At 53.1% G+C, this 26,569-nt stretch overlaps 12 protein-coding genes across 12 annotated transcripts; 6 read left to right on the top strand and 6 right to left on the bottom strand.

Moving 5' to 3' along the window:
* The first annotated feature begins 458 nt into the window (after positions 1-458).
* Positions 459-1,645, top strand: ASPVEDRAFT_44659 (proline racemase family protein). The gene has a single exon (XM_040813101.1). The coding sequence runs from the start codon at positions 567-569 to the stop codon at positions 1,611-1,613; it is 1,047 nt and encodes a 348-aa protein (XP_040670894.1). The 5' UTR covers positions 459-566; the 3' UTR covers positions 1,614-1,645.
* A 173-nt stretch (positions 1,646-1,818) lies between these two features.
* On the top strand, positions 1,819-3,125 carry ASPVEDRAFT_44657 (uncharacterized protein). The gene has a single exon (XM_040813100.1). It carries the CDS (start codon positions 1,959-1,961, stop codon positions 3,060-3,062), a length of 1,104 nt encoding a protein of 367 aa, XP_040670893.1. The 5' UTR covers positions 1,819-1,958; the 3' UTR covers positions 3,063-3,125.
* Positions 3,126-3,705: 580 nt separating this feature from the next.
* ASPVEDRAFT_86496 (MDR family MFS transporter) lies at positions 3,706-5,863 on the bottom strand (the record flags this gene model as incomplete). Its single annotated transcript, XM_040817856.1, has 8 exons — positions 3,706-4,128; positions 4,180-4,340; positions 4,399-4,902; positions 4,950-5,045; positions 5,093-5,267; positions 5,315-5,366; positions 5,417-5,493; positions 5,546-5,863. 8 exons carry the CDS (start codon positions 5,861-5,863, stop codon positions 3,706-3,708), a joined length of 1,806 nt encoding a protein of 601 aa, XP_040670892.1.
* Positions 5,864-6,238: 375 nt separating this feature from the next.
* ASPVEDRAFT_86495 (transcription factor domain-containing protein) lies at positions 6,239-8,222 on the bottom strand (the record flags this gene model as incomplete). Its single annotated transcript, XM_040817855.1, has 5 exons — positions 6,239-6,834; positions 6,882-7,165; positions 7,212-7,439; positions 7,485-8,069; positions 8,116-8,222. The coding sequence occupies 5 exons, from the start codon at positions 8,220-8,222 to the stop codon at positions 6,239-6,241; spliced, it is 1,800 nt and encodes a 599-aa protein (XP_040670891.1).
* A 16-nt stretch (positions 8,223-8,238) lies between these two features.
* ASPVEDRAFT_833585 (alpha/beta hydrolase) lies at positions 8,239-9,670 on the bottom strand. Its single transcript, XM_040817363.1, has one exon. It carries the CDS (start codon positions 9,339-9,341, stop codon positions 8,457-8,459), a length of 885 nt encoding a protein of 294 aa, XP_040670890.1. The 5' UTR covers positions 9,342-9,670; the 3' UTR covers positions 8,239-8,456.
* A 329-nt stretch (positions 9,671-9,999) lies between these two features.
* Positions 10,000-10,971, bottom strand: ASPVEDRAFT_86493 (class I SAM-dependent methyltransferase; the record flags this gene model as incomplete). Its single annotated transcript, XM_040817854.1, has 1 exon — positions 10,000-10,971. One exon carries the CDS (start codon positions 10,969-10,971, stop codon positions 10,000-10,002), a length of 972 nt encoding a protein of 323 aa, XP_040670889.1.
* A 111-nt stretch (positions 10,972-11,082) lies between these two features.
* Positions 11,083-12,719, bottom strand: ASPVEDRAFT_893365 (uncharacterized protein; the record flags this gene model as incomplete). The annotated part of the gene is made up of 3 exons (XM_040818580.1): positions 11,083-11,552; positions 11,630-12,348; positions 12,699-12,719. The coding sequence occupies 3 exons, from the start codon at positions 12,717-12,719 to the stop codon at positions 11,498-11,500; spliced, it is 795 nt and encodes a 264-aa protein (XP_040670888.1). The 3' UTR covers positions 11,083-11,497.
* Positions 12,720-13,124: 405 nt separating this feature from the next.
* On the top strand, positions 13,125-15,159 carry ASPVEDRAFT_31537 (alpha-hydroxy acid oxidase; the record flags this gene model as incomplete). The annotated part of the gene is made up of 4 exons (XM_040810495.1): positions 13,125-13,327; positions 13,563-13,840; positions 13,890-14,810; positions 15,047-15,159. 4 exons carry the CDS (start codon positions 13,125-13,127, stop codon positions 15,157-15,159), a joined length of 1,515 nt encoding a protein of 504 aa, XP_040670887.1.
* A 202-nt stretch (positions 15,160-15,361) lies between these two features.
* ASPVEDRAFT_173888 (uncharacterized protein) lies at positions 15,362-17,576 on the bottom strand. The gene is made up of 2 exons (XM_040808750.1): positions 17,016-17,576; positions 15,362-16,970 (listed from the first exon to the last, which is right to left on the bottom strand). Exons 1-2 carry the CDS (start codon positions 17,528-17,530, stop codon positions 15,785-15,787), a joined length of 1,701 nt encoding a protein of 566 aa, XP_040670886.1. The 5' UTR covers positions 17,531-17,576; the 3' UTR covers positions 15,362-15,784.
* A 292-nt stretch (positions 17,577-17,868) lies between these two features.
* ASPVEDRAFT_173886 (aromatic ring-hydroxylating oxygenase subunit alpha) lies at positions 17,869-19,716 on the top strand. Its single transcript, XM_040808749.1, has 2 exons — positions 17,869-19,028; positions 19,079-19,716. Exons 1-2 carry the CDS (start codon positions 18,211-18,213, stop codon positions 19,527-19,529), a joined length of 1,269 nt encoding a protein of 422 aa, XP_040670885.1. The 5' UTR covers positions 17,869-18,210; the 3' UTR covers positions 19,530-19,716.
* A 262-nt stretch (positions 19,717-19,978) lies between these two features.
* ASPVEDRAFT_55122 (putative C6 transcription factor) lies at positions 19,979-22,310 on the top strand (the record flags this gene model as incomplete). Its single annotated transcript, XM_040815025.1, has 6 exons — positions 19,979-20,046; positions 20,093-20,201; positions 20,256-20,311; positions 20,361-20,779; positions 20,826-21,739; positions 21,786-22,310. 6 exons carry the CDS (start codon positions 19,979-19,981, stop codon positions 22,308-22,310), a joined length of 2,091 nt encoding a protein of 696 aa, XP_040670884.1.
* A 1,656-nt stretch (positions 22,311-23,966) lies between these two features.
* Positions 23,967-26,522, top strand: ASPVEDRAFT_137511 (GcvT family protein; the record flags this gene model as incomplete). Its single annotated transcript, XM_040807399.1, has 1 exon — positions 23,967-26,522. One exon carries the CDS (start codon positions 23,967-23,969, stop codon positions 26,520-26,522), a length of 2,556 nt encoding a protein of 851 aa, XP_040670883.1.
* Between the last annotated feature and the right edge of the window lie 47 nt (positions 26,523-26,569).

The raw sequence follows: 26,569 nt of genomic DNA, 5'->3' as shown, positions 1-26,569 counted from the left end.
TCCAGGTTCTTCGCTGGATAGTTGTAGACGCTCGAGCAGCAATCCAGGACAGTCGGCTGCATTGCGAGTCACATGATATCACTGCTTATGTAATTTTATATCATGTGACTTCACATGCCAGAGACTCCATGGAGGTTGTATCTGTCATCTGTTAGAATGATAGAATCTAGTAAAAATGTAATTTGAAATGCCATTTCGTGGTCCTTGGGTATCAGATGCGTCCAAACTCTTATCCTTATTCCGTAATCTTTCTTTCGTGGGTACCCAACGTGCCCGCTCGAGCTGTATATATATTCCCGATTGTATAAGGGAAGCGCTGTATACTTCCATTCAAGCATACAATACGACTATTACAGATTCATCATTCGATAGCCGAGAATGTATTTAGCACTTCCATGAATCTGTGAACGCACCATATCCCCCCTCTGCGGGGTTCTGGCCACCACCGGGAAGCCTCCCGATATCTCAATAGAATCTCCACAAAGTCGGGGTCAACTATAAAACCCCCAATTACACACAACTCTCACTACACCCAAAAGCCGCTTGTGAGAAATAAACAACAGATAATGCCCGTGAAACGCTCAATAAACGTCGTTGGCTGCCACTGCGCCGGCGAAGTCTGCGATGTCATCGTCGGCGGCGTGCTCGACGCCCCCAGCAAGTGCTCAACCATGTACGAGAAACTGGTCCACTTCCGAGACAACGACGACGATATCCGACAGCTGCTTCTCAATGAACCTCGCGGGCGTCCGGCCATGTGCACGAATCTTGTCCTCTCGCCGTGTGACCCAGCTGCTGATGCCGGGTTCTTGATTATGGAGAGTGAGGAGTACCCGCCTATGTCTGGGGGGAATACTATTGCCACTGCGACTGTGCTGCTTGAGACGGGGATGGTGAAAATGAAAGAGCCCGTGACGGAGTTGGCGCTTGATACGGCGGCGGGGCTGGTTCGGGTTACCGCCGAGTGTGAGGATGGGAAGTGCAAGAATGTGGCGTTTGATAATGTGCCTGCATTTGTGTTTGCCCTGGACTTAAAGGTGTATGTCCCCGGGATTGGGGCCGTGAATGTGGACGTCGCATGGGGAGGGATGATCTATGCGGTTGTTGATGCGGCGTCGGTGGGATTATCGATCGAGAACAAGAATGGCCCGAAGCTGATTGAGGTTGGAGAGCGGATCAAGAAGGCCGTTCAGGACGCCTATACGCCTGTTCATCCAGAGAACCCTGAGATCAAGGGTGTCAGCATTCTCGAGTTCACGGAGCCGATGCAGAAGGGACCGGATGGGAAGAAGTTCGCAGTCAACACCGTCGTTGTCTCGCCTGGAAGATTCGATCGGTGTCCGTGTGGAACTGGCAGCTGTGCGAGGATGGCAATTCTACATGCAAGAGGACAACTAGGTGTGGGCGAAGTATTCGAGCACCGTAGTATCATTGGGAGCACCTTTGACTGCCACATCCGGGGAACAACGAATGTTGGAGACCACGAAGCTGTGCACCCGACGGTCAAAGGGAGTGCTTGGATTACGGGGTATAAGCAGATGCTGCTGGATGCCTCTGACCCTTTTCCGGAGGGATTTAGGGTTGGCGACCAGTGGCATATTGGGGATGCATAATATATAGAATGCAACAGTAAATACAATAGTGCAAATACTGAATAACTATTTCCAGCCCTTCATAGACATTTCTGCCATATGTATCTACTTGGGGCATTCAGTCTGCCCCTCCGGCAATCCATCCGACGTGGGGTCTCGGCTGTGAACATAACCGACTATCAGTATTGCAGTTGTCGAAACATTCTAAAGTTAATGCTATTATCACGCTTGACTTGGCTTCTCCGCATTTATCAATCAAATCGGGAGCCCTCCCGGTCAGCTCTGAAGCTTCAACCTGTATAAATATTCGTCCCTCGTTACATGTACGAAGTCCCTCCACGCTTGTCTCGGGTGTCTCAATCCAAAATGGCCGATATCAAATTCTTCGACAACCCCGCCATCTATGACGTGCTGATCAACCTCTCTCAGGAAGAGGCGATCGGCTTCCGCGACATCGTGGAGAAGACATTCGAAGATGTCTCTGTCGGCGGCGAACGCCAGTACCAGCCCATGCCCAGTGTATCCAACCGAGCAAACGGCCAAAACACTCTCTTCCGCCCCTTCACCTCCGATTCCAGCGTCGGGACCAAAATCACCGTCGAGCCCGCGCCAAATCCCGACGGGACAAAAGAGGCCCTACACGGGACCATCATCTTAACCGACGGCATCGGCATCCCAACCGCAGTCCTCAGCTCTGAAGAGGTCACCGGCTACCGGACCTCCATGAACGTCATGGTCCCGTTCTCATGGCGCAAGCACGTCGAGAACGTCGTCATATTCGGCGGTGGCATGCAAGCCCTCTGGCACACGCGACTGATCCTGACCCTACGCGGGCCCGAGGTGAAGAGCATCACATACGCAAATCCCGTAGAGGAGCAGGTAACGAAACTGATCGCGACAATCAACAAGGAGAAGCAAGGCCGGTGGACTACGAGTGCTTCCTTCCATTTCCTCAATACCACTGCGTCCAACTACCAGACGGAGCTGCAGACTCTGCTCAAAACCGCGGATGCGGTATTCTGTACTACGCCCTCCCGCAAACCATTATTCCCTGCTAGTTACCTGACCCAGGGCCGGACGCGCCAGCCGTTTATCTCGGCTATTGGGTCGTGGCTGCCGGAGATGTGGGAACTAGATCATGGACTGTTACATCATGCAATTTCTGCCGGGGATGGGTATAACCCTGTCTCTGGGGACAGTCGAGGGGTCGTACTGACTGATGACCGGGACTTTGCGTTGCAGAACTGTGGTGAGCTGGTTAATAGTGGAATTGCGGCGCAGGATGTGGTTGAGCTGGGTGAGATCATTTCTCTACAAAAAGACAAGAGCTCAACGAAGATTGAACAGACAGCCAAGTTTATCTCAGAAGGGTTTGTCGCGTATAAGAGTATTGGGGTTAGTTTGACGGATTTGACGGTCAGCAATGGAATTCTGGAGTTGCTGAAGAATAAGAGGAGGGAACACCTATAGGTACCTCCTATTCAAATTAATGCTCATCGATAAATGAATTCGGAGCACATCCATCTACAGAAGAGAGTCCATCATGACTGCCGTACCAGTAAACTGAGTCTTGGTCACAGTCCTAGCGTGGGATGGTCCTTCGCTTGACTAGATGTATATCATCGGACATGCTTCCAGTGCCAGATCCACAGGCTATCGGTCAGTGGGAACGCGGGGTGTCCAGGGCAGATGTAGAGTCTCGCCTTGATGTGGAATATACAGCTTGCTAGGTGGCCATCTTATACTTATTATTACTCGCAGAATCCGGTTTATCTGTATTCTGGAAAGGGCCATATCCGTCTCACTTCTTCCGGTGACTTTTCCCCCTCCATTGGCGCAATATGATTTATGTTGGAGGTCAGTCGAGGATGTCAAACGACGTCGGTGCAGGTTGCCAGCCAGTGGCACCACTAATAAAGGAGAAGACAGGCGCAAGCTAGTATATGACTGGAAGTGCTTCGGAGAATTGGATTGTGTATTTTTACGGCAGACCCTGGAACAAAACAATAATAAAATTTCATATAAATAGTAGTGTTCAGTAGAATCAGTCTATACTTTTGCAGGTCTATATGAGTGTAGATGCCATATTATACATTATGTTTCCCCGTGTTCCTCAAACGGAAGCCTCTCCTTTCTCTTCATCACTGACCTTCCCACTCTGACCCCCCTTCCCACTATCGTTGCCCTTCTTCCTCAAATCCACCCATCCCATCCCCCACCCCGAGGCAAAAGAGACAACACAGAGCGCCGCAACAAGGTAAAATGTCCACCCCACAGCCCTGGAGTAGCCTTTCAGCACACCCTCCAGATCCTCGCCGGAGACAGTCTGCCTAAACCCTGTCGCACCAGCCGCAATCACCACATCGGGATGTACATTGGGTGCATACCGCGGGATCTGGCTTTTCAATCCCTCGCTGAAAATCACATTCGCGACGGCTAGGAATACAGATCCGCCAAAGGTCTGGCAGAATGTTAGAATGGCCATTCCGGTGGAGAGGTCATCTGGTGCGATTCCGTTTTGGACGGCGAGCATGGGCTGTAACACTGTTAGTAAACTGAATGCTAGGAACGAGCTGATGGGACATACGGCTTGTGTTGCGCAGCCTCGGCCGAGACCAGCCAGGACCTGATAGCCTGCCCAGGCGGCTGTGGAAGTTGTAGGTGTAAGAGTGGAGAGGAGACCGGAGCCAACAGCGGCAATGACTGACCCGCCGACGGACCAGGGGATATAGTAGCCCAATTTTCCAACTGGTTCAAGGTCAGCAAGTAGAACAGATATATATAGCAAACGACGGGATCAACATACTGAGAACACCAGAAATAACCGACGCAACAAGCTGCGATAGAATCTGCGGGAGGAGATTCACACCGCTAATAAGCGCCGAATCGTCCTTGACTGCCTGAAAGTAAATCGGCAGATAATATGCAATAATCATGGTCAAGCCAAAGATAACAGCAACATTGGCGTAGCTAGCATATGCAATGCGCTGGGTAATAAGGTGGAACGGAATCATCGCGTCACGGCCTTTATAGTACTCCCATCCCAGGAAGACAATCGCTGTGGCGCCGGCGCCGCAGAATAAACCGATGATCCGCGAGTCGTTCCATGCGTACTCGTTGCCGCCCCATTCGAGGGCTAGCAGGAACATGATGGCCGCTGGGGCGAAGAGGACGAAGCCGACCAGGTCGAATGTTTTGTAGAACGTGGGTAGGACTTCCAGGGCAGGACTCTTTTTGCGTTGTTCGGGCACGCGGGTGAAGACGAGGAGAATAGCGACTAGCCCACCGATGGGGAGGTTGATGTAGAAGCCTGAAACGAATAAGTAACATGAATGGTATTTGAGGTGAAGGACGTACACCATCGCCAGGTTGTGTATGTGGTGAGGGCACCGCCGACTAGTGGGCCTATGACCAGACCCAGCTGCGTGAAGCCCATCAACATTCCAATAAGCGCTGCGATTATTAGCTTCTGTGGATGAGAGTAAATTCACACGACGTACCTGGTCTTTTGTGCATTGGGACAGCACCGGCAATAATCGTCAATGCCCCGTTGATCATGCCTGAAGTTCCCATCCCTGAGACGGCGCGCCCTACAATCAACATCTTCGAAGAGGTCGAAACACCACAAATGAGCGACCCAAGCTCGAACACGGCGATGAAGCTCATGAAGACGATCTACACCTGTTAATATTGTGTATAGCAGGCAGTAGCTGGAGACGTACCTTGGACTTGAAATGGGTGTAGAATTTACCCGTCAGTGGTTGCAAAGCACAGCTAACGATGTCAACAATGGAAACCCAATTGATGGATAATAATGACCTTACCTAGCTAGAGTATAAGCACTGCCATACCACGCCACATCTTGCAGCGAATGGAACTGGTTTGTGATTTTGGGAACAGCCTGCCTAAGTCAGTCTTTAATAGCTCGCACCATAACTGCCGGGAAACCATACCGTCGCAACAATGGAAGTATCCAGTAACATGAGAAATATAACCAATGTAATACCAGCCATCACGACGAAGAGCTGAAATCCTTCAATCCATTCCTGGTGTATTTCCGCGCCGGCGTCTACAGTAGGGCTCGGCGCATCGTCGCGCCCAGCCTGTGACGACAAACGTGCATCCTGTACAGCTTCGCCCTTTATAGACGACGCCTCCTGAGTGGTGGAGGAGCTATCCTGGTTTTCACCCGTGGTGTTTGGGTGTGAAAAAGATTCTCGGTGTTGATCGGGTTTTAGGGCCGCCCCCTCTATCGCACGTTTTTCGTCCATAGAAGACAATAAAGCTGATGAATTGAGAATCCCGAAAAACGAAAAAAATCAGGCATTTTAAATCAGCAGACGCAGGGTTTAAAACTTTTTAACCACCATCCCTGTGAGTCGTCGCTAGGCTTCTTCTCCGTGCAGTGCTCTAAACTCCGAGACGGAAACGGAATCGGGGTCGGGACGGAGTTGGTCCAATTTCGCTCTGACTCTTTTCAGCCCCCAACCCGCCTCTGATTTGTGACTCACTTGCGTCTGCTGCTCGAGCCTGCTATTCACGGATGTCGGCTTAATGAATACGAGTTGGATCAGTTGCTAGGCCTTACGTGGCAGGTGTCATGAGGTACGCCGGAAGAGAATAAGTCGGGCTATTAATACTGGAACCTAATACCACCACGCGCCTCCAAACGAGGGGTCCGAGAGAAGGGACAGGTCTTGAGAGGAGAGCCAAGTGTCTATAAGCTCCTGGTTAATATCCGGTAGCGGTGGGACTTTCTCCACCGGCGGGGCCGTGGTCTCTATATTCGGTAGTTCGGGGAGCCGAGATGCCCACCCTGCTCTCAAGCCTAGTAGTATTCGAGATGCCGTGGTGAAGCAGTCTGCGATTTCGCTATTCGGTGGGTTCTGGATGCCTACTGCCTCCGCGGCCCTGAGGAATTTGTCCGCTACTTGTTGGGTGAGGGACAGGAGGTCGGCAGTCCGGCGGACCATCACTGGATCCCAACCGGGATATTCAAAGGTGGATAGACGGAGGAGTGAGATTAGGGAATGGGCAGTGGGAAAGAGAATCGTTGAGGGTATGTATGCGAATTCGGATGCTGGGAAGCTGAGAAGCACATCGAATCGCTTCTGGACTGCGTTGAGACAGGCATAAAGATGGTCAAGCCGAGTAAAATCGATTTCGTCTGCTGCGGCGGATTTCACCATTGCCGTTTCGTAGATGGTCGTTTCAGCGTGATACCAATGTAAAGGCAGGATGTCTACTTGTGTCAATAAGAGCATCATGACATGAAGGGGGATTACCTACTATTCTGGAACAATTCCGGGGGCGTGGAATTTCGCACATCGTTGATCTGGGCCTGCAACCCGTTGACATATACAGAGAGCGGTGCTTTCCGTTCCGTATCACCCACTGCCTCGAAATCATTGCCGAGCTCTTTTACTATCTTGTCGACAACTAGCTGAGCGCGGACCATCTGCGCCAGCACAGCGTCGCCGGGTGCTTCTTTTGCTTCTTGCACGACATCCAGGCACTCTTTCATATGTGGTGTCCACCGTAAAGAGTCCGTGCGGCCCAAAGTATGCGACAATCTGCCAGGGTCAGATAGGCATCACCAACCAACGAGAGGGAACTCACGCGGAGCAAACAACGAAACAGCCAAGAACAGCCCTGCGCTCATCCATGCTGCGAGTTAAAGACACCCACGGCCGACAGGATCCCGAACCGGTCCTGATAAACTGTGCACCTGGTATATCAGGGGCTTGTGGCGGGGGTCTATTAAGGCCTATATCCAAGACTAATCCAGTGACCATTTGCATGTATGGGCCGAGGGAGATCTTGCGCGGCTGGCATTCAAACCCGATCCTGGCCAGTTAGCAATTGGTTAACCACGAGTACCGGAGGACATACCAAGCAAGGTATACGATAAGACACTGCAGGAGGTCAAAACTCCGATGACATTCTACAAGCAGAGCATTGGCAGCTGCAGCCTTAAGCTCCGTATGGAGGGCCATCCGCCGCAGAGTGTCCTTGCAATGCAGCGTAACCATGCTGCGCCACAAGAACGGAGACTCCCGCTTGATCTTATCCACCGGGGTATGAGGAGGGATATATACAAAAGGTAGGTAAGGAAGTCTGTTTGCACAAAACTCATCGAGAATCTGTTGATCATCGGCCTCATAGTAATTGTCACCAGGGACAGGATGAGCAGCCGCAAGCTGTGGAACATCACCCGCATGTCCCTGGACACCAGGTGGAGAGCACCCAGGCGCCTGAGACGCACTGCTGAACCCCGAATCCGACAGCGGAGGGTCCGGGCCAGCAGCAGTGGGATTAATCGCGGTATTTGGCTGCGCAGCTTGGCTCGAAAGCAAAGTGGTGAGTTCATCCAGTCTGCGCTCCAACTGCGCCGTCTTTGCAGCGACTGATCTGCGCATGGGATTCATCTTTCGTGTTCGCCGCGCGGGTATACACTCCCGGTTCAGCCGGCGACATCTATTCAATTAGTCGAAATCCGAGTATACACCGTAGACCAACTCACCGCGCACAGCTTTCTTCGCCATCCGCAACCAAGCATTTGCATTTCGCCTGGGCACAACTGGCGCAAGCGCGGCCGTATGGGGCAGTCATCCAGGCGGAGTCGACCATTTCGGGGATAATAATACGACGCCTGGAGATATGAACGGGGTTGGGTTGAGAAAGAATGACCGTGTCGATGTGAGAGAACGCCGGGCGGGATTGGCGAACTCCGGGCCGTGTTCGAGGACCTGTAGGTCACGTGACTAGAGCGGAATTCGACTAACCCCGACGCGGATTCTGGAGTTTACGCAGTTTAGAATGTCAGATGTTTATCATTAATAACTAGTTGATGTATCGAGTACATTACAAAGCTGCCCGGGCGTTGATATCGACCTCGATCAGGCCTAGCGCCTCGCCAGCAACGTTGGTAACCTCCTGCTCACTGACTTCCCTGCCCAACAGCCAACCCACACCAACAAGCATATCACGGCGAAACCTCTTCGACGACTCCAGCGCAGGGAAAAAGGCATGATGGCAGTGCGGAACGCCAAGATATATATCTAGACGAGTCTTAACCCCGTTGTCCCGGAGATAACGCTCATAGATCAATCCGTCGTCGCGAAGGGGATCCAAGCCCGCAACCTGGATATAGGCGGGCGGGAGCTGGGGCGCAAGATCGGCATACATGAAGGGTGAGAAATTGTCAGAGGTGGCGTCAGGCTGGTATGCATCTTTTGCGACGTTGATGTCAGCGACGTCGAGGATGGGTGCGTCTTCGTTTTGGGTTCGGGATACCCAGTCGCTGCGGTATTGGGACGGGATTCCTGCTTCCGTCAATGTTGTGACGGGGACAGCCAGCCAAACACCGGTCAACGGGGGCGAGAGCTTCTCCTTGACAGCGCGTTGTGCTGTAAGGGCGGTCAATTGTCCACCAGCTGAGACACCCCCGAGAATGAAGCCCTTGGATGGGTCGGCGCCGAGCAGGGTTGCGTGCTGGGCTATCCACTTGAGCGAGTCCCAGATGTCTTCAGGGGCAGTGGGGAAGGGGTGTTCGGGAGCAAGTCTGTAGGAGACCGTGATTGCCGTCGCATTGTACATGGCAGACAGAGCTCGTGCGGACGGAACGAGCTGCATGTTGGTGCCAACCAGATAACCGCCGCCATATATCAGGACAATGACAGGGCTTCCATCATCAGAGAGGACCCTAGGTCTAAATATACGGATCTCGCTTTCGTATCCGTCTCGCATGCGGATCTTGCCTACATACTCCGCGGTTCCAAGCGTTGGGGTTGCTTCGTACTCTTGCTTCTCGATAGCAGCGTACTGGGCGCGAAGGTCATCGAGGGGGGCACTGGTGAAGAAGCCCCCGGAGGGAAGAGGCAGATCACCAAACAGCTTGACCGTCAGTATACTCTTTGGAAAATGTGTTCTTGACCTACTGCAGCGAACTGAGGGTCAGGCTTGCTGAGTGAGACCAACTCCTCCTTGAACCTAGTCTCAGGCTCATTGATTTCGTCCGGAAAACCGAAGTCAGCCATGTTTGATGCGATTTTCTACAATGGTCGGGAGCAGAATTTGAAGATAGAAAGAGATGGGCATAGAAAGCGATGCCGTCAGAAGACTGAGTGTGGTGGTTTCTTATAGTGCAGCTACAACAAAATTCAGCCGCGCCAGTGTAGTGATACAAAAAAAAAAAGTAATCTAACAATCATGACCATGTGTTCCTCTCAGATATCCAAGGATCATTATTGGACACTAAACACAGAAAGAGGCCAGCCTTGCAAGCGCCTGCGCGTTGCAACCTCATCACAGTATCACATCCATCGAACCAGCTCTATCCCAGTTCCCATAGGCCACCAGCCCCAACAGGCCCAACACCAATGTTTCGCACCACCAATCACCATCCCTAAAGTGGTTTCTGGGCGCTGATTATATGAAAATCGAAGATGGGATGGATGTCATTGCGCAGCGACTCCGCGCGCACGCCCGCATTCAGCGTCTCGATCTCGTCGCGCGTCCACCCCAGCACATCGCTAAACAGCACAGACGTAAACCCTGATACGCCCTCGATGAAGTTCACGCGCAGTAGGGCGCCACACTCCTTCAGCCTTGCATCCTTGGGCCAAATGCCCACTGGCAGCTTTAGTTTCTCGGTCAGGATCTGCCCCTTGTCGAAGCCAGCCTCGCGCACCCAGCGCTCCATCTCCGGCGCGGGGTTCATGGTGCGCCCAATCTTATTGCAGGCTTGAATCAGGCCATCCATCATCTTGCTAATGCAGCTGTCGTCCTTGAGGCTCCCGTCTTCGCTGTATGGCCTGTTCGTCGTCTCCTGCAGTTCAAGCCACCCGCCGGGCTTCAGGTTGTCAAAACACTGCCGTATTAACATGGGCCAGTCTTTAATACTCCCGGCCATATACCGACAATGAATAAAATCATACTCCTCCCCGGGAACCCAGGGCTTCTCAACATCATCCACCAGGAACTTTACATTAGGCGGAACCCAAGCGGGCTGGATCGGACTCAGATCATTGCCTACAATCTCAGCAGCCTCGGGATACCAGTCCCCAAACTGGATTGCCCAGATGCCCGTGCCAGTGCCGATATCAAGAATCCTTTTCCCTGCCGGGTCGAAGGGGGCCAGGAAGAGCCTGTTGTTAAGCGCGCGGTAGTATATGTGGTTCACCATATCCAACCGGTCCTGCTCGGGCTCGTCATTGGGGAACGCATAGCTTCCAGCCTGGTATGCGTGATAGCGGCGACCGTTCTTGTATTCGTATTGCAGCACGCTGTCGGCCAGTGAAGTTCCGCTGCTCGACACGTCGGTCAACGAGTCCACGTCCTCGTCGATGGCGATCTCAAAAGGTGTTGTCGCAGCCATATTCATTCAATTTCTAGGCGCAGACCAGGTCTCAGAACACAACTCTCCCAAGGCAGGGAATGGATGGAATTTTCAATTAAAAAGGGAGATCGAGAACAAAGAACTTGGTCTGCGAACGCGGGGGGGGACACTTGTCGGGCGCAGGATTCAGACTAGAGGACGCTAGGGGCAGTTGTCGGTGTCGGCTTCTTCTTGGCTGTGCAACGGGAATCTGGAATCATTCGAGCTTCGTCTCTCTTCTGGCTCGTGCACTGACTGACTCGTGTTGTGCTGAATCTGATTGCTTGGATCGAGATGTTGCGCTTGGATCGCGATCGCGATCACCCCAGTCTCCCGCATAATGCAGCAAGGAGACCTGATCAGGCTGGAAATCTCTGGAAGAATCGTCGGATTCTGACCTGTCAAGACAGACTAATGCAGGCTGCTCCGCCCGCCAGCTTCTGAATGCCATGATTGGGGCGAAAAACCGCGCTCCGGACGGGATGTTGTATCATAACTGGTGTATAAAAGGTGTATAAATATTATTCTATTCTATGAACTCCGACACCGACAGGAAGTGCTCGTCGAACTTCCGTTCCCCCCTCTCCAGGATTCATCACCGACATCCACCATCCCCGGCCATGACCGACCGTCCATAGTCAACGATCTGCCACTGGACATGGATCCCTGTGCGCCCGTCGCAAACACCACCAACCGCCCCAGGATCGCATACTCCAGCCTCAACTTGATACTATACGCGACCGGCTTGAAGACAACCTGCAGCGAAAACAGCCCCGTGTACTGGAAAACCACAACCACAATATCCAGCCCCAGGATTATAATATTGATCGCCAGCAGCTGCAGCAGGATCAGACGGTGCGCGCGCTGCGGGCGCAAATACAGCATCTTGGCCGTTTCCCAGATATACAAGCCCGAGAGGAGCGATTCCTGCAGGCAGAAGACGACGAGCTGGATGCGCTCGATGATGTTGTAGCCCTTTGTGAATGTCTCTTGGACGGCGGGCGAGACGGCGCCGTAGAGGAGGACGGTGGTTGGTATTTGCATTATGATTGCGTTGGTTATAATCAGGTACAGGATTGCGCGCAGGACACGAGGCTGGTGGAGGACGAGGTGCAGGCGAGACCAGAGCACGATCGAGTGGCCCGTTATCATGCAGTACCACCCGATCAGCACGATTGTGACAGACACGTATGCGGTGACATTAACAAAAAAGAGCAGGATGAAGCCCAGGGTGTTCACGATCAGGCTGCATGATGTGATGAGCAGGCTCCAGAAGTAGACGCCCTGGTAGCGCTTGAATGTGGCCAGGCAGAGGATGATCAGCTCTATGGAGTTGTAGAGCGTGATGGCGGAGAAAGCTGTGAAGGCATATTCCTCCTGTCGGCTGAGGATGTCGGTCACGCTATTTGAGGGCATCAGGGGGCATTGTTAGTTGTTGAGGTGAAGAACGGACGTTTCGTATCATCAAGAGGCGAGCAGTGGCAGTTATCCCCGCTGCCCAGCAGACTTTTCACCGCTGACATGGAAGGCTGTCAGTAGAGTTTGTATATATTTGGCTCGCTGGAGCTTATAGCACAACTCCATGGAACCAGAAAGCCAAATTAGCGTGTCTTGGTTGGTGTCTCTACTGCGTTTGTGGGCATTTACGAGGATTCCATATCACATAGTGACAATTAACCAGCACCAGAGCCAGATATAATTGCCCCCAGTTGACTTCTCCGACTTACCTTGACCATGCTAATAGTCATTTCAATGCTAGTCGGCTGGGAAGACGTTCGACGATCTCAGATGGCCAAGACAGCAACCATGGACCAAACAAGCCCTCCGCCGTGGACCAGCAAGTCTAGAACCCTAAACCGCCATCCCCTGCAGGAAAACTCGTAAATCGACCCATGGAATTCAGCATGTCAAGCCACTTCCGGCGATAATCGTCGTGATTCCTTTAAACGGATATGAACGCTGAAGCTGACAATGCATCCAGCTGGCAGAATAGCAGGGCCATGCATATGCGACTCCTTCGATTATTCTGAATAACAAATGGATAAAGGCTTTGACGCCCCCCTGCTCGCAATAAGGTGGTTACTGGAATATACAAGTAACAGCAAACTAAATCCCCATCGGAAGCTCCATACCCGGAGGAAGATGAATTCTTAATGTCTTCCCAACCGGTGTACCTCAGAATACAGGAATCGACAATCCCTTCGGTTGAAATGTGTCAGAATGGGTGGAACCTCACCTACAATTCCAACTTGGCTTATTCCTCCTCAAATGATTCTCGACGGGAAATCTCCGGTATAGCACGGGGCCAGTCCGACAGCCTAACATCTAGATATCCCAACACCGCAGTGGACAGAAGGTAAGTTATATTGTACAGACGTTTTAATATGAAGATCTACTACGCGGTATCGTAGTCGCCCAGTCTATATACTCGGAAAGTAGCCTCAGTATGTACATATTGACAGGGCTTTCCTTATATAAGTTGGTAATGGGGAGGACAAGCTCAGCAAGACCAGTTACGGGTAACGTCCGATGGCTTCGGACCAGGAAAGTATATAAACTACTGAAAATGTCGTCTTCTGCCAACATATTAGATTACATTGTCACCCTAATAAGAAAATGCCCAGCTCTGAAGGACCAACCCCCATTCCCATAACCGTCGCCGATTTCAAGGAGACTGCGAGACGGCGACTCGACAAGCCAGTATGGGACTACTATAATGCCGGAGCTGATGGCGAAACCACAATAAACCGCAACGAGGAGATCTACAAAGAGTTCGTATTCATGGCTGAAGTACAACTTAGCTCTGCCCCATCTCTAACGCCGACGCAGGGTTTTATTGCGACCTCAAGTTCTGAGAAATGTCTCCAACGTAAGCACAGCAACAACACTATTTGAAAAACGCTACGATATCCCAATAGCTGTTGCTCCCACTGCATATCAGAAACTGGTGAGCGACGGCGGGGAGATAGACGTCGCTAGGGCATGCCATGCTCTCGGCACCAACTTCATCCTCTCTACCAATGCAACGACTGCCATGGAAGATGCCATAGAAGCCCTGCCTCCGCGCGACGATAATTATCCTAGTCCCTGGTTCCAACTCTACTTCCTGGGAGATCGAAACATGACGGCAGGGTTGATTCAACGCGCCGAAGCCGCGGGCTATGAAGCCCTTGTCCTTACTGTGGATACAGCTGTCCTAGGCAACCGATTACCAATGAGACGAAATCCGTTTAAACTTCCACCTGGTCTTAGTATGGAAAATGTCAAGTCGAGGTCGGCAGGTGGCGTGAACAAAGCCCGGCTGCTTCTGGAGGCGAGAACAGCTGCCGATGCGAAAAGGGTGGCTCAGGAGCATACCTCAGCCCTCGTCGACGCAGGTTTATCCTGGGATGAAGCCATTCCTTGGTTGCGATCTCAAACCAAAATGAAAATCGTCCTTAAAGGTATAATGACCGCTGAAGATGCCATCCGAGCAGTGGACACCGGAGTCGACGCCATAATTGTTTCGAACCATGGTGGAAGACAGCTGGACGGGGTTCCATCCACCTTGGAGGTGCTCCCCGAGATTGCAGATGCAGTGAAGGGCGCAATACCCATTCTGTTTGATGGTGGGATCAGCAAGGGCAGCGATGTCTTTAAAGCACTAGCACTAGGGGCGGATTTGTGCCTTATAGGTCGGTCGGCACTATGGGGGCTAGCTTATGACGGTCAGAGCGGATTGGAGAATGTTTTTCATATCTTGGAAAGAGAACTTTCTCGCACTATGGCGCTCATGGGGGTGGACTCTGTGGCGAGCATATCCAGATCTATGCTGGGACGAGCTAGAGAGAACGGGTTTGGTGTGGCGAAGCTGTAATCAGAATGTAGCAAATTCTAATCCGATGACACTGTTATTGGCTTTGAAATAACCGCAGTAGCTATATCGACTATATGGCGGATGCTAATGGAGTGCGGAGTGGTCGGTCCCAGGGGATGCCACTGGTGAAGCCATTTTGAGAGTGCCTGAGCAGACTAACTATTATGATAGGCTAATTTATATGTATACTATTGACTCCATTGTAAACTGTTTTGATAGCATCGACAATAAGCTACTGCAGCCACCCCGAGCAGACTCGGCTCGGAACCGTGTTTCCCCCCGGTGAAGATTGGAGTAAAGATCAGGCCAAGAGATTAGATCGCCTTGAATAGATGGAAATTCCCGCAGCCTCGGACTGCACGCAAGGCACAAAGCTGTGCAATCATAGCGTTGAATAGGTGAGATCGTCGCGGCTGCCGCTCTTCTCCAGCTGCCATCCCCGCATTCTGCTCCCCGGCGGCTCCGATCCGTTTTCCGCCGGTAAAATAAACACTTGAGACGGGACAGGAGAAGGTAGATAGAAGATAAGAGAGGGCCCTCATGAAGTGGGTTTGGTTGAAATCCGTCTCCGCAGTGTCATCATGCCCAGCAATCAACCTGCGGGAGGATCCCTTCTCGTCATGGACTTTGAATTTTATTCTTGTTATCTTATTCCTTTAATTCTCTCTTCCCCTCATTCCTTCCGCTGGTTCCGGTAAATAGTCGGTAGAACTTGGTTGGTTATTGTGGGTATGCGGAGGTATATATCGCAGCTGTTATTGCTAACTTTATATCGACAGGACACACCAGTTAATGAGAATCAACTAACTACAACTAAATAACTCATACTGCAGATCACCGAGTACCTTTTGCTTTTCCCATCGGAGTATCTCCGGACAGCCCAGTCACTTTCCGTTTCAATTGCAACCCACCCCGCACTCCTTCAAACTCCTTCACTCCAGCTTGCCCTAATTCACCTCAAACAGACCCCTGTACACCTGCATTTGCCTTCCGCTGTCTAAACACCGCAAACACCTCCCCCCAAAACGAATTCTCACTCTCCGTCAGCAGAAGCACCTCCTCATAAGCCGTAATCCTCGGCGCCTCCCAATACAGATCCAGCTCAGTCGGCTTCAACCACTTCGTCCGCTTCAGCACCTTCCACCCCGTAAACAGCACCGCCCCCACAATAAGCATGGTATAATGCGTAAAGAACCCCGTCGTATTCCACGGCTTGAAGCTCTCGTAGCCATAACACGTTACAATCAGCGTCATCCACACCAACCCGATGTACGCGCAGTATGGCTGGAACCAGCCCTTGTAGGGGAGAGTGTTCCTATCGAACCCCTGCGCGACACAAGCGCGGTAGAAGCAGATATACGTAACGCACATGACGATATAGTCAATTATCCCCGCCGCCGTAGTAAGACTAATCAGCCAAGAGAGCACCGAGGCAGAATTCTTCGACAGCTGCAAGAACGACAGACAAGCGAAGAGCATGGTCATGGCGAAGCAGTAGATAGGGATTCCCTGTTTGGTGCATTTGGTGAAGATGGCAGGGGCGCGGCCGTCAATGGCCAGGCCGTAGAGGGTTCTAGTTGCGCAGTACGTGTACGTGTTCCCGGCGGAGAAGATGGTGGTGACTAGCAGGGCATTGATGAGGTGCGGCAGGGCTTGGATTTTGAGATTGCGCATGGCGATCACGTAGGGCGATGCGGCTCCCGACCCGGATGATTCACCGGTTAGGGCTTCGATGAGGGCTGGGTCGTTGTAGGCTACGACAATACCGCAGGAGAGGGCGCCGCCGATGAAGAAGACCACGAAGCGGTAGTATACGGTTTTGAACGCTGTTTTGATGTATTTGCGTGGGAACTTGGCCTCGGCGGCGACCACGGAGACGTACTCGGGGCCCACGCAGGTGAATGAGGCGGACCAAAGGGCGCCGAGGAAGCCTTCGAACTGGCCGAGGGTGCCTTGGGAGTTGTGCTCGGCGAAAGCGCCTGGGTCGTTGAAGTAGCGGAAGCCGTATGCGTCGCCTTGGGGGTTGCCGCCGGCCATGGTTATGAAGGTGAAGAAGAAGAGGATGCCTATGAGGATCACTTTACCGCTGGAGAGCCAGAATTCGGATTCACCGTAGGCTTTGACTGCTAGGATGTTGAGGACACTGAACGGTTAGCAAAAAGGAATACAATGGTGCAGGTAGACCCACGCATATAGGACAATGCAAGCGGCACAAATCGCCCCTACTGGGATATTATCACTCCAGAACCCAAGCACCAGGTTCAGTGCCGTGATCTCAAACGGCACAAGCAGGGCTTCATAGAAGTAGAAGTTCCATCCAGCCATGAAACCAAACGCTTCGTCAACCCATTTTCCAGCGAGCCGGATAAAAGCACCGCTGATGGGCATGTACGTGGACATTTCGGCTATTCCATTGTTCACGAGAGATAGCATGAAGCTGTAGACTGCATATGCAATGAGAAGACTGGCAGGACCGCCCTTGTGGAGACCCTCGTTGATACTCACGAAGAGGGCAGTCCCGATGGAGCCACCGATGGCAATGAGCTGGATCTGGCGGTTTTCCAGTCTACGATGTAGACCGTTCTCCTCTGTCCCATGTTCGCCAACCAGCTCCGGATGGCTGGATAGGATTGAGGCAGGCTTCTCCTCTTTCCCCTGGGGATCAGGGATCGGCTCCTGTGGACTGGCTTTAGAGGGTGACATTGTATGAATGCAAGTTAAAAGTATGGTGCGATGAAGTGCACCAATACACTACAAGAACTAGGGTTAGGGTACACTACTACACCCCCTGATATATGCTCTCCGACTCTACAAGATCGACCAAGGATCCACGAGGGTATTCCGCGGGAAGTTACAGATAGGGCAAGTCTTGGTTTCGGGGAAGGTCTGTAATTGAGGGATATTAATTGGACATCCTCGCCCTTATCACCATGGATTTAGGGCAAGATTTGCACCTGGTATATCTCTCATGCCCTATCTGAGTCTGGGGAAACTGGGGAAGCAGATATTGCCACGCTCTGGTGGGTCGCGGCCGCGGAAAAGCCCCATATCGGCAGGTCGGCTCATGAACCGTGTCCCGGTTCACCAGCTCCGTCACGGGTCCGGAGGGGCTTGGGGATCCTTGACATGGACTGTTCCAGATGGGAGGGATGTTGAACGAACTAGGAAACTGGATGGCTCGTGGTCCGTCCTCCTGATTATGATGCAACGTGGCGGCCGGAGCGAAACCGTTCGATGAAGGTTCGTGTGGATAACCGTCAAGACGAGGTTTAGAGATAGATCATGCTTGAAGGCTATATCAAGGGCCTCGTGTCCGCTGATATCTTGCCAATATAACAGCCTGCTTAATAGAGCATTCCTCTGCTACACATACAACGCATACAATGGCCTCTCTATTAAACTCCCTTGGCATCAAGCCTGAGACCACAGATGACGGAGCCAACACCGTCAGAGCCCTACCAGCCTCTTGGTATACGTCACAGGAGATGTTCGAGCTGGAGCGCCGGGCCGTCTTCTCTCGAAAATGGCTGCTGACGACCCACAAGCTGCGACTCCCAAACACCGGCGACTGGCTGCGGTACGATGTAGCCGGCTTCTCGTTCGTGCTGGTGCGCGACCGCCAGGGTGAGATCAACGCCTTCCACAATGTCTGCCGCCACCGCGCATTCCCCGTGGTCACGGAAGATGGCGGGACGTCGCGGATCTTCTCCTGCAAGTACCACGGCTGGTCGTACGGGCTGAACGGGAAGCTAGCCAAGGCGCCTGGATACCAGGATCTGGAGGGGTTCGACAAGAGCAAGAACGGACTGCTTCCGATCCATGTCCACATCGACGCTAATGGTTTCATCTGGGTGAATATGGATGGGAAGGAGAAGCCGGATATCGCATGGGAGGACGACTTCAAGGGCATTGACCTGCAGGAGCGCACCAAGGATATCAAGTGGGAAGACTACGATTTCGACCATGTCTGGGAGATGGAAGGGGACTACAACTGGAAGGTCCTGGCAGACAACTACAACGAGTGCTACCACTGTGGCACTGCGCATCCGGATGTCTCTTCGATTGCTGATCTGTCGAGTTACTCGGTGGACACGAAGGATGGGTCTATCATCCACGATGGACACACGACGCCCGAGCAGATTGCGGCAGGACTGAAGATTTGCAGCACGTATTACTTTCCCAACGCCTCGATGACTGTCTCGTAAGTGACCTGCCGGTATTTTTTATCTTAGTGACAAGCTGACGATTTAGCCCGCACTTCTTCTTCATGCAGCGCTTCGTGCCTGTTTCCGCGACGAAGACAAACATGAAGTACGAAGTCTACCGCAACCGGAACTCCAGCGAGGAGGACTTTGAGAAGATCAACAGCATGTACAAGCGCATCATGAATGAGGACAAGTACCTCTGTAACCAGGCGCAGAAGAACCTCAACGCCGGGGTGTTTGTCAGTGGCGAGCTGCACCCGACCATGGAGAAGGGGCCACTTTACTTCCAAAAGTCGGTGCGGGACCTAGTGGTGCAGCACTTCGAGAAAGAACAGAAGGAGGGCCGAGAGATCTGGCCCTCGCGCCAGTCGCTGCCCAAGGAGGCGTCCGTGAGCCAGCAGGACGAGCAGTTCTGCCAGAGCCTGAGCTGCAACCCTAACGGGGGCGAGTGCTGCTCGACGATTGGCAGCCAGCCGGCGGCGGCAGTGGCCTGGTAGACGATTGTTACAGTAGATAGTGAATTAGCGTTATGAATATCATGTCTGGCCATATCGTGTTCTCCTTATTGGGGTTAAACAGCCTGTTATCTCGGGCACAGTCCGAGCGTACCAAGAATGCAGAGAGGGGAACCTGCGCCCCAGTTAAGCCCCAGTTAATTTGCGTTTCCCATTGGCAGCGCCCCTCGAGCAGTTAACTGTCTCCAGTTAAGCGCGTGGCAGACACTTGCCAGAGAGGGTGAACTGATCCTGAACCCCGCAGATGGCCCATTCATTCCCTCCGTCATGTTGATGCCAGTGCGCCGAGCACTCCCATCTTCCCAGGCTGAACGCATTCTTTGGTTGCGGATCTCCCGCAGTGTCTTGTCTCTATCCCTACTGCATCCTTCTTTGCCACCCTTTGCGTTCTGTCTGCATTGTGTGTTTGTGTGTGTCGAATTTCTGAGATAATGACCCCGAACGAGGGCGCTGGCACTCGTCGTCGCCTCCGCTCAAATCATGCTTGTATCAACTGCCGGTCGGTCGCTCCGCCTATTGCCTTGGTGCAGACTGACAGCCTCCAGGAGGAAGAAAACACGGTGTCCGGGCGAGAAGCCGGCCTGCTCGTGCTGCGTGCGTCTCAACCAGCAGTGCTCGTACGCTGCTGCTGGAGGCTCTACCAGTGGGCCAAACGTATGCCCTCGTGGAAATACAAGTCAGAGACAAATCAGAGCTAACTTGCGGCAGAGCGACCGTCTAGCGGAACTGGAGGAGAAAGTCAATCGCATACTGCGAGGAGCCGGGTAGGAATGAATGCATGCCTCGTTGATATACAACATACTGACTGCCCAGATCCGGCCAGCAAACGCAAGAACAAGTTCAACTCGACGACGCGACCGAGTTTTCCACCCAGACTGCGCATGGCGACATCAGTTATAACCAGGAAAATGGATTTCCATCGATATTTGGGCTCGACGACTCCAGTCCGCCGGCCTCGTCGCTCGCCGTCGCCAGGGCTGTCGATCTGTACCTGGAGTTCTGTCATCGCCAGCCGGTCTGGTGCTTGAATATAAAGGAACTGGGGAATCTGGAGACCCACCCCGAGGAGCTCGTCTGCAGCATCTTTGCATTGACGTCGCGTTTCCTGCGCGAGTCGGGGGACCGCTATGCAGACAGTGCGAAGAGCCTGATAATGCTGCGGATTGCGAATGGGACGGTGGAGCTGGTTACCATTGAGAGCATCTGTTTACTGGCCTATTCTGCGTTTATAGGTGAGCATTGCTAACTGAAAGCTATGGATGTCGCTAACGATAATAGACGGCCAGTTGCAACTGGGACGGTTCTATCTAGGGCTTGGGTCGCAGCTCTGTCGCGCGGCCATGTTGGATACTGAAGCGGCGTATACGAGAGAAGACCGACAGGCAGAACGCAAGAAGCGTATATTCTGGAGTCTACAACTACTAGAACAGTCGTACGGTCGACAGACTGGTCTCCTGAATATCCCGACCGCAACCTGGAGACCTCCCTATCTGTCTAGGTCCAACCCTAGCGACCACGAGAGGGACATGACCCCCAAGCCCCCTCCAGAGCCCAGAGATGCCGTTGGATGCTCCGCCCCAGACGATACCGGAGTCTGGAGCATGTCCATCCATTTCGGCTGGGTCTGGAGTAATGTGCGAGCCTACGTGTCACACTGCGCCAACAACCGACTCACGGAGCCCTGGAGACACGAGTCGATGTACTCCGTCGTGCTATCAGACCTGACGGAAATCGAGAACAACACGCCTTTATGCCATAGATACGATGCTGTCCAGTTCTACCGACGCACGGCAGAAGATCTGGCCATGAACCGGGCATACTGGGTACCCTGGCTGAAACTGCAATTCACATATCATGCCATTCTGACCGTGCTGAACCACCCCTTCCTGTACATTATGGCCTCTCAACACAACCCCAAGCTCGCAATCCCAAATACCTTCTGGCGGCGGTCGTCAGAGGTCGTCCTCTTGCATGCCACCTGGATTGTGCGTCTGATCGACATGGTGGCCGAGAAAAACGTCCGACTGGCAGATCCATTCTTCGCCCATGTCGCCACCATCGCAGCCACCGTGCAGTTGTACTTTTGCTGCGCTGATGACCCCCGGCTGAAGTTCAAATCGCGGGCCGACTTTGCAAAGTGCAACGACTTTCTACGAACCTTTGTCCCGTTCTCGCGTGCCTGCGAAGCCTTGGTAATGTTATCGTGCATCGTTATCTGAATCGTCTGACCATCTATAGAGCCGAAAACTGGACGAGCTCACACGCATCGCCTCTGGCTCCGACATCCTCGATCTGGACGACTGGGTCCCGTCTAAAATCCACCTAAACATCCCTCTCATGTGGGATATCCTCCAATTCAACGTCGCTGACCAGTCCTCAGGAAGCGAAGGCCTGCTTCACCAGTCACTAGCACCGACCTCCATGCCCCCTGGCCCTAATGAAATCTCTACTCTAGATATAATTGTCACAGCCTCGCCGGAAGTCAGCGTGAACACAACAGACGGCGGACAGGCCGTTCCAATGCCACTCTACCGCAGCCCGACAGCAGCAACGGCGGAGTCCCTGCGCACGACCTCACTGCGGGACCCCCTCGTGGCACCCGTCGACAGCCTCATGCTCAACACGCCCTGGCTGTGGGCAGACTCGGCCAATTTTGGGAACATGGACGACGTGGAGTACCACGGCAGCAACGGCAGCAACTCGGGGGCGCTGCCTCCAGGAGAAATAGAGGGCTCGGCGTGGTGGAATCTCGGGAATTTATAAGACTATCTGATCTGATCTGATTCTTCCTATCCTATCCTATCCTTACCTGGAGCTTTGAGCTTGAGCTTGAGCTTTACGATTTGACTATGGCCATAGCAGATGTTTATTCTCGCTTCTCGCGCTTGCTTGCTTGCATTGCTTGCTGAGAAAAGAAAAGAAATCTTTCGATTGCCCTAGCTAGAGAGCTGGTGCGAGCTGGTGCTCGCACACTCACCACCACGATGCCAGCAGCCAGCTATATACCCTGCTCCGGTTTCCGTCGATCTGGAAGCGACCGCAGCGCCGACATCCATGCGAACCATCCATTGCGCCGTTCCCGGACAGCCCTCGATGGCAGGAACCATGCCCAAAGCCATGCCAAAGCCAAAGCCAAAGCCAAATCCAAACTTCCAAGCGCCACGCAGACTCGCCATGAACCGGATTACTCCAAGCGCCAACTCGCCCATAGCATGCAACAAGCACCGGAATCATCCGACGGCCTCCTCCGAACGACGGCCCAGGTAGCTACTGTAGCAGACGATGACCGTCCACTGCGCCTCCCAGTCCACTGTGTCCACTGAGCTCCACTGCTCTGCGGCCCTGTACAAACAGTATAGAATGATGTTGACTATCTCTAGGGCTCCACGGTCGGTTCGTAACGGCAGTTCCTGCCTCCTTGAGTCTCCTTGAGTCTCCGATGATTCACCGTCCCCAACGGACAATGCTCGGAATTGATGGATACTCAATACCAGGTAGGCCGATATCTAGACCCATGGACCTCTGTAAGCGCCGTGATGGCAACAGTGGACTCAACTCCGTTGGAGTGCATACAGGTCCCACATTCCTGCCTATCCCATATTTGTCTTTCTTCCTTCCACGGAGTGCTGCTATTGACACGATATCACGCTAAATGCGGCTGTGAATAAATTCAATATCAAAGTTGCATCCGATCTACCGAGTATTCACTATGCACGTAATGTATACCTCTATATTTAGAACTCGATTCTTCAGACATAGCTTCGATTCACCCCGGCCTGCACCCGACCTTAGTTGCAGTCCAATCGCCATCATGATTAACAAATAAATCCAAGTCGTTAACATTTCCCAGTCCAGTGCGGGGATCCCCACCATCACAGACACGACCCACATGGACGTTATCAATACCGCACATAAAAAAAGATATTCTTAGCAACAAAACAGGAAACCAGGACCAGATGCCTTAAACAGGCAAAGAGCAGCCGAGCTTAAGCTCCAGCAGCTCCAGGCTGGACATGTTCCAGAACAGGCAGAACCGCAGGGTCTTGTGCGGGGGTCGGAGTCGGACACGGTTCGCAGCCGTGCTGAGCCGTGTCTTATCTCATCCTTCACTTCCTTTCCCTTTTGGGAGGGAAGCTTGTCTTCCCTTGCTTTACTGATCTGGGGAGAGTTCGGTTCGGGAGCGGTACCCGTTGGAGACGTCATTGTCATTGTCATTGCTATGACCATTACTGGCCATTCTGGACTTGTGTCCAGCCACGGTATCGGGTCCGAGGAGGGGTATACTGTAGGATGGAGGGGCAGTCAAGTTAATGCTCTTTTCCGGCGGGATTCGCCCAGCTTGTATATGGTTTATAGGAGCTACTAGACGCATTCCCCTCTCTTTCTCTTCTCTTGTTAATTTCTAAACACAGACACATCATGACATCGCAAAGCGTCGTAATAATCGGCGCCGGCATAGTCGGCACAAACCTCGCCGACGAGCTCCTTACCCAGGGATGGAATCCTACAGACATCACAGTAATAGAGCAAGGCCCGCTCTCCATGCCAGGCGGGTCAACATCGCACGCCCCGGGCCTGGTCTTCCAAACCAGCCCGTCAAAGGTAATGACGCGGTTCGCGCAGTACACGGTGCAGAAACTCCTCTCCATTAAGCTAGACGGACAGGGGTGCTTTAACCAGCTGGGCGGGCTGGAGGTTGCGACGACGCCGGCGCGCCTGCAGGAGTTGAAGAGGAGGCATGGGTATGCGAGCTCTTGGGGGCTGGAGTCGAGGCTTATCTCCGCCGATGAGTGTTTGGAGATGTATCCGCATTTGAATAAAGATGTTGTATTGGGTGGGTTACATATTCCGAGTGATGGACTGGCGCTGGCGGCGCGAGCGACGCAGATTCTGATTGAGCGGACGAGGGCGAAGGGCGTGCGGTATCTGGCTCATACGACTGTGACGGGGATTGAGCAGGATGGGGGGAAAGTTACGGGTGTGCGAACGGGGAGCACGACCATTCCTGCGGATATTGTCGTCTCCTGTGCTGGGTTCTGGGGTGTTGAGGTCGGTGCTATGGCTGGTGTCTCGATCCCGCTGCTTCCGTTGGCACACCAGTATGCGAAGACGGCGCCTGTAGCAGCTCTGGCGAACCGCGATGTGAATTCGAACATTAATGGGATGAATGCGACGTTACCGATTCTTCGACACCAGGACCAGGATCTATACTACCGCGAGCACGGCGATAGATACGGGATTGGGTATTATGGACACCGGCCGATGCCTGTTGTCGCGGGCGAGTTAGGGCCTACTGCGGCCCATGTCGACGAGAAGAACATGCCCTCGCGGCTGGACTTCACAGACGAGGACTTTGCCCCGGCGTGGGAAGAGTCAAAGAAATTACTACCTGCCCTGCAAGGAACTCAACTTGACGATGGCTTCAATGGCATCTTCTCCTTCACGCCAGACGGAGGGCCATTAATCGGACAAGCACCCAACCTGGATGGCTTCTACGTCGCCGAAGCAGTCTGGGTGACACACTCCGCCGGCGTCGCAAAGGCCGTAGCAGAGATCCTCACACGCGGCTGGGCCAGCCTCGATGTGGCAGAGTGCGAACTATCCCGCTTCGAAGAAGTCCAGCTGAACAGGGCGTACGTCTCCGAGACATCGCAGCAGAACTTCGTCGAGATCTACGACATTCTCCACCCACTTCAGCCCAAGGAATCACCACGAAACCTCCGAACAAGCCCATTCTACGAGCAGCAGGTCCACCTCGGCGCGGTCTTCATGGAACTCGGCGGCTTCGAGCGGCCCTTCTGGTACGAGGCGAACAGGGACCTCGTCCGCTCTCTGCCTGCACACTGGCGACCTGTCGACCGAGACCCCTGGTCTAGTCAATTCTACTCCCCCATCTCAGCAGCAGAGGCATGGAAGACGCGCAACGCAGTCGTAATGTACGATATGTCCTCGTTCCACCGCTTCATCGTATCAGGGCCCGGCGCGACATCCCTCCTCCAACACCTCACAACCAGCAACATCAACAACACCAAGCCAGGGAAAATCGTATATACTCTCCTCCTAAACGATAACGCAGGAATCCGGAGCGACATCTTCGTGACTAGACTCAACGCATCGACATACCAAATCGGCGCAAACTCCGCGAACGATCTTGCATATCTCCGCCGCGAAGCACGATCCCAATCGACCAAGTCACCCAGCTCCTGGACACAGGTATACGAAATCACAGGAAGCACCTGCGCCATCGGACTCTGGGGTCCTCGCGCCCTAGACGTAATCAACAACCTACCAGGGGGCGTCGTCGACCTAAGTCCGTCGTCTCTACCATACATGCACGCCAAACCGGTCACGATAGCCAGTATCCCGGCGCTTGCATTCCGCAAGTCCTACGTCGGGGAATTCGGATGGGAGATCCAGACGACAGCCGAGCACGGACGGCGACTGTGGGATGCATTATGGACAGCAGGCAAAATCCACGGTCTCGTTGCCGGTGGTCGGGCGGCGTTTAATGCGCTGCGGATTGAGAAAGGGTATCGCACGTATGGAAGCGATTTGACGACGGAGCATGACCCGTATGAGGCTGGATTGGGGTTTGCAGTTGATAGCGGGAAGACGGGGGAGTTTGTGGGGAGGGCTGCGCTGTATCGTCGGCAGGGAGAGCCGTTGAGTCGGCGGTTGAGATGTTTGACTGTTGATGATGGGCGCTCGATGGTTATGGGCAAGGAGCCTGTGTATAGTGCTGGCAAGGTTGTTGGGTATGTCACCACTGCGGCGTTTGGGTTTAGTATCCGGAAGCCGGTGGTGTATGCCTGGCTGCCGGCGTCGTTGGGGGAGGGGGCAGGGGTCGAGATTGAGTACTTTGGGAAGAGGATCAGGGCGAGTGTCGTTGCTGAGCCGGTGTATGATGCTGATGGGAAGAAGCTGCTGGGAGAGGTCAGCGTGGAGAGAACCAGGCGGATCAGGGCTGTTCTGTAGATATCTCGATATGGTGTCCAATGAATCAACAATATACACCTCGCACT

This window comes from Aspergillus versicolor (genome assembly GCF_001890125.1).
Source record: "Aspergillus versicolor CBS 583.65 unplaced genomic scaffold ASPVEscaffold_8, whole genome shotgun sequence".
Taxonomy (NCBI): Eukaryota; Fungi; Ascomycota; class Eurotiomycetes; order Eurotiales; family Aspergillaceae; genus Aspergillus; species Aspergillus versicolor.
This window is presented reverse-complemented; position numbering and strand designations above follow the sequence as displayed.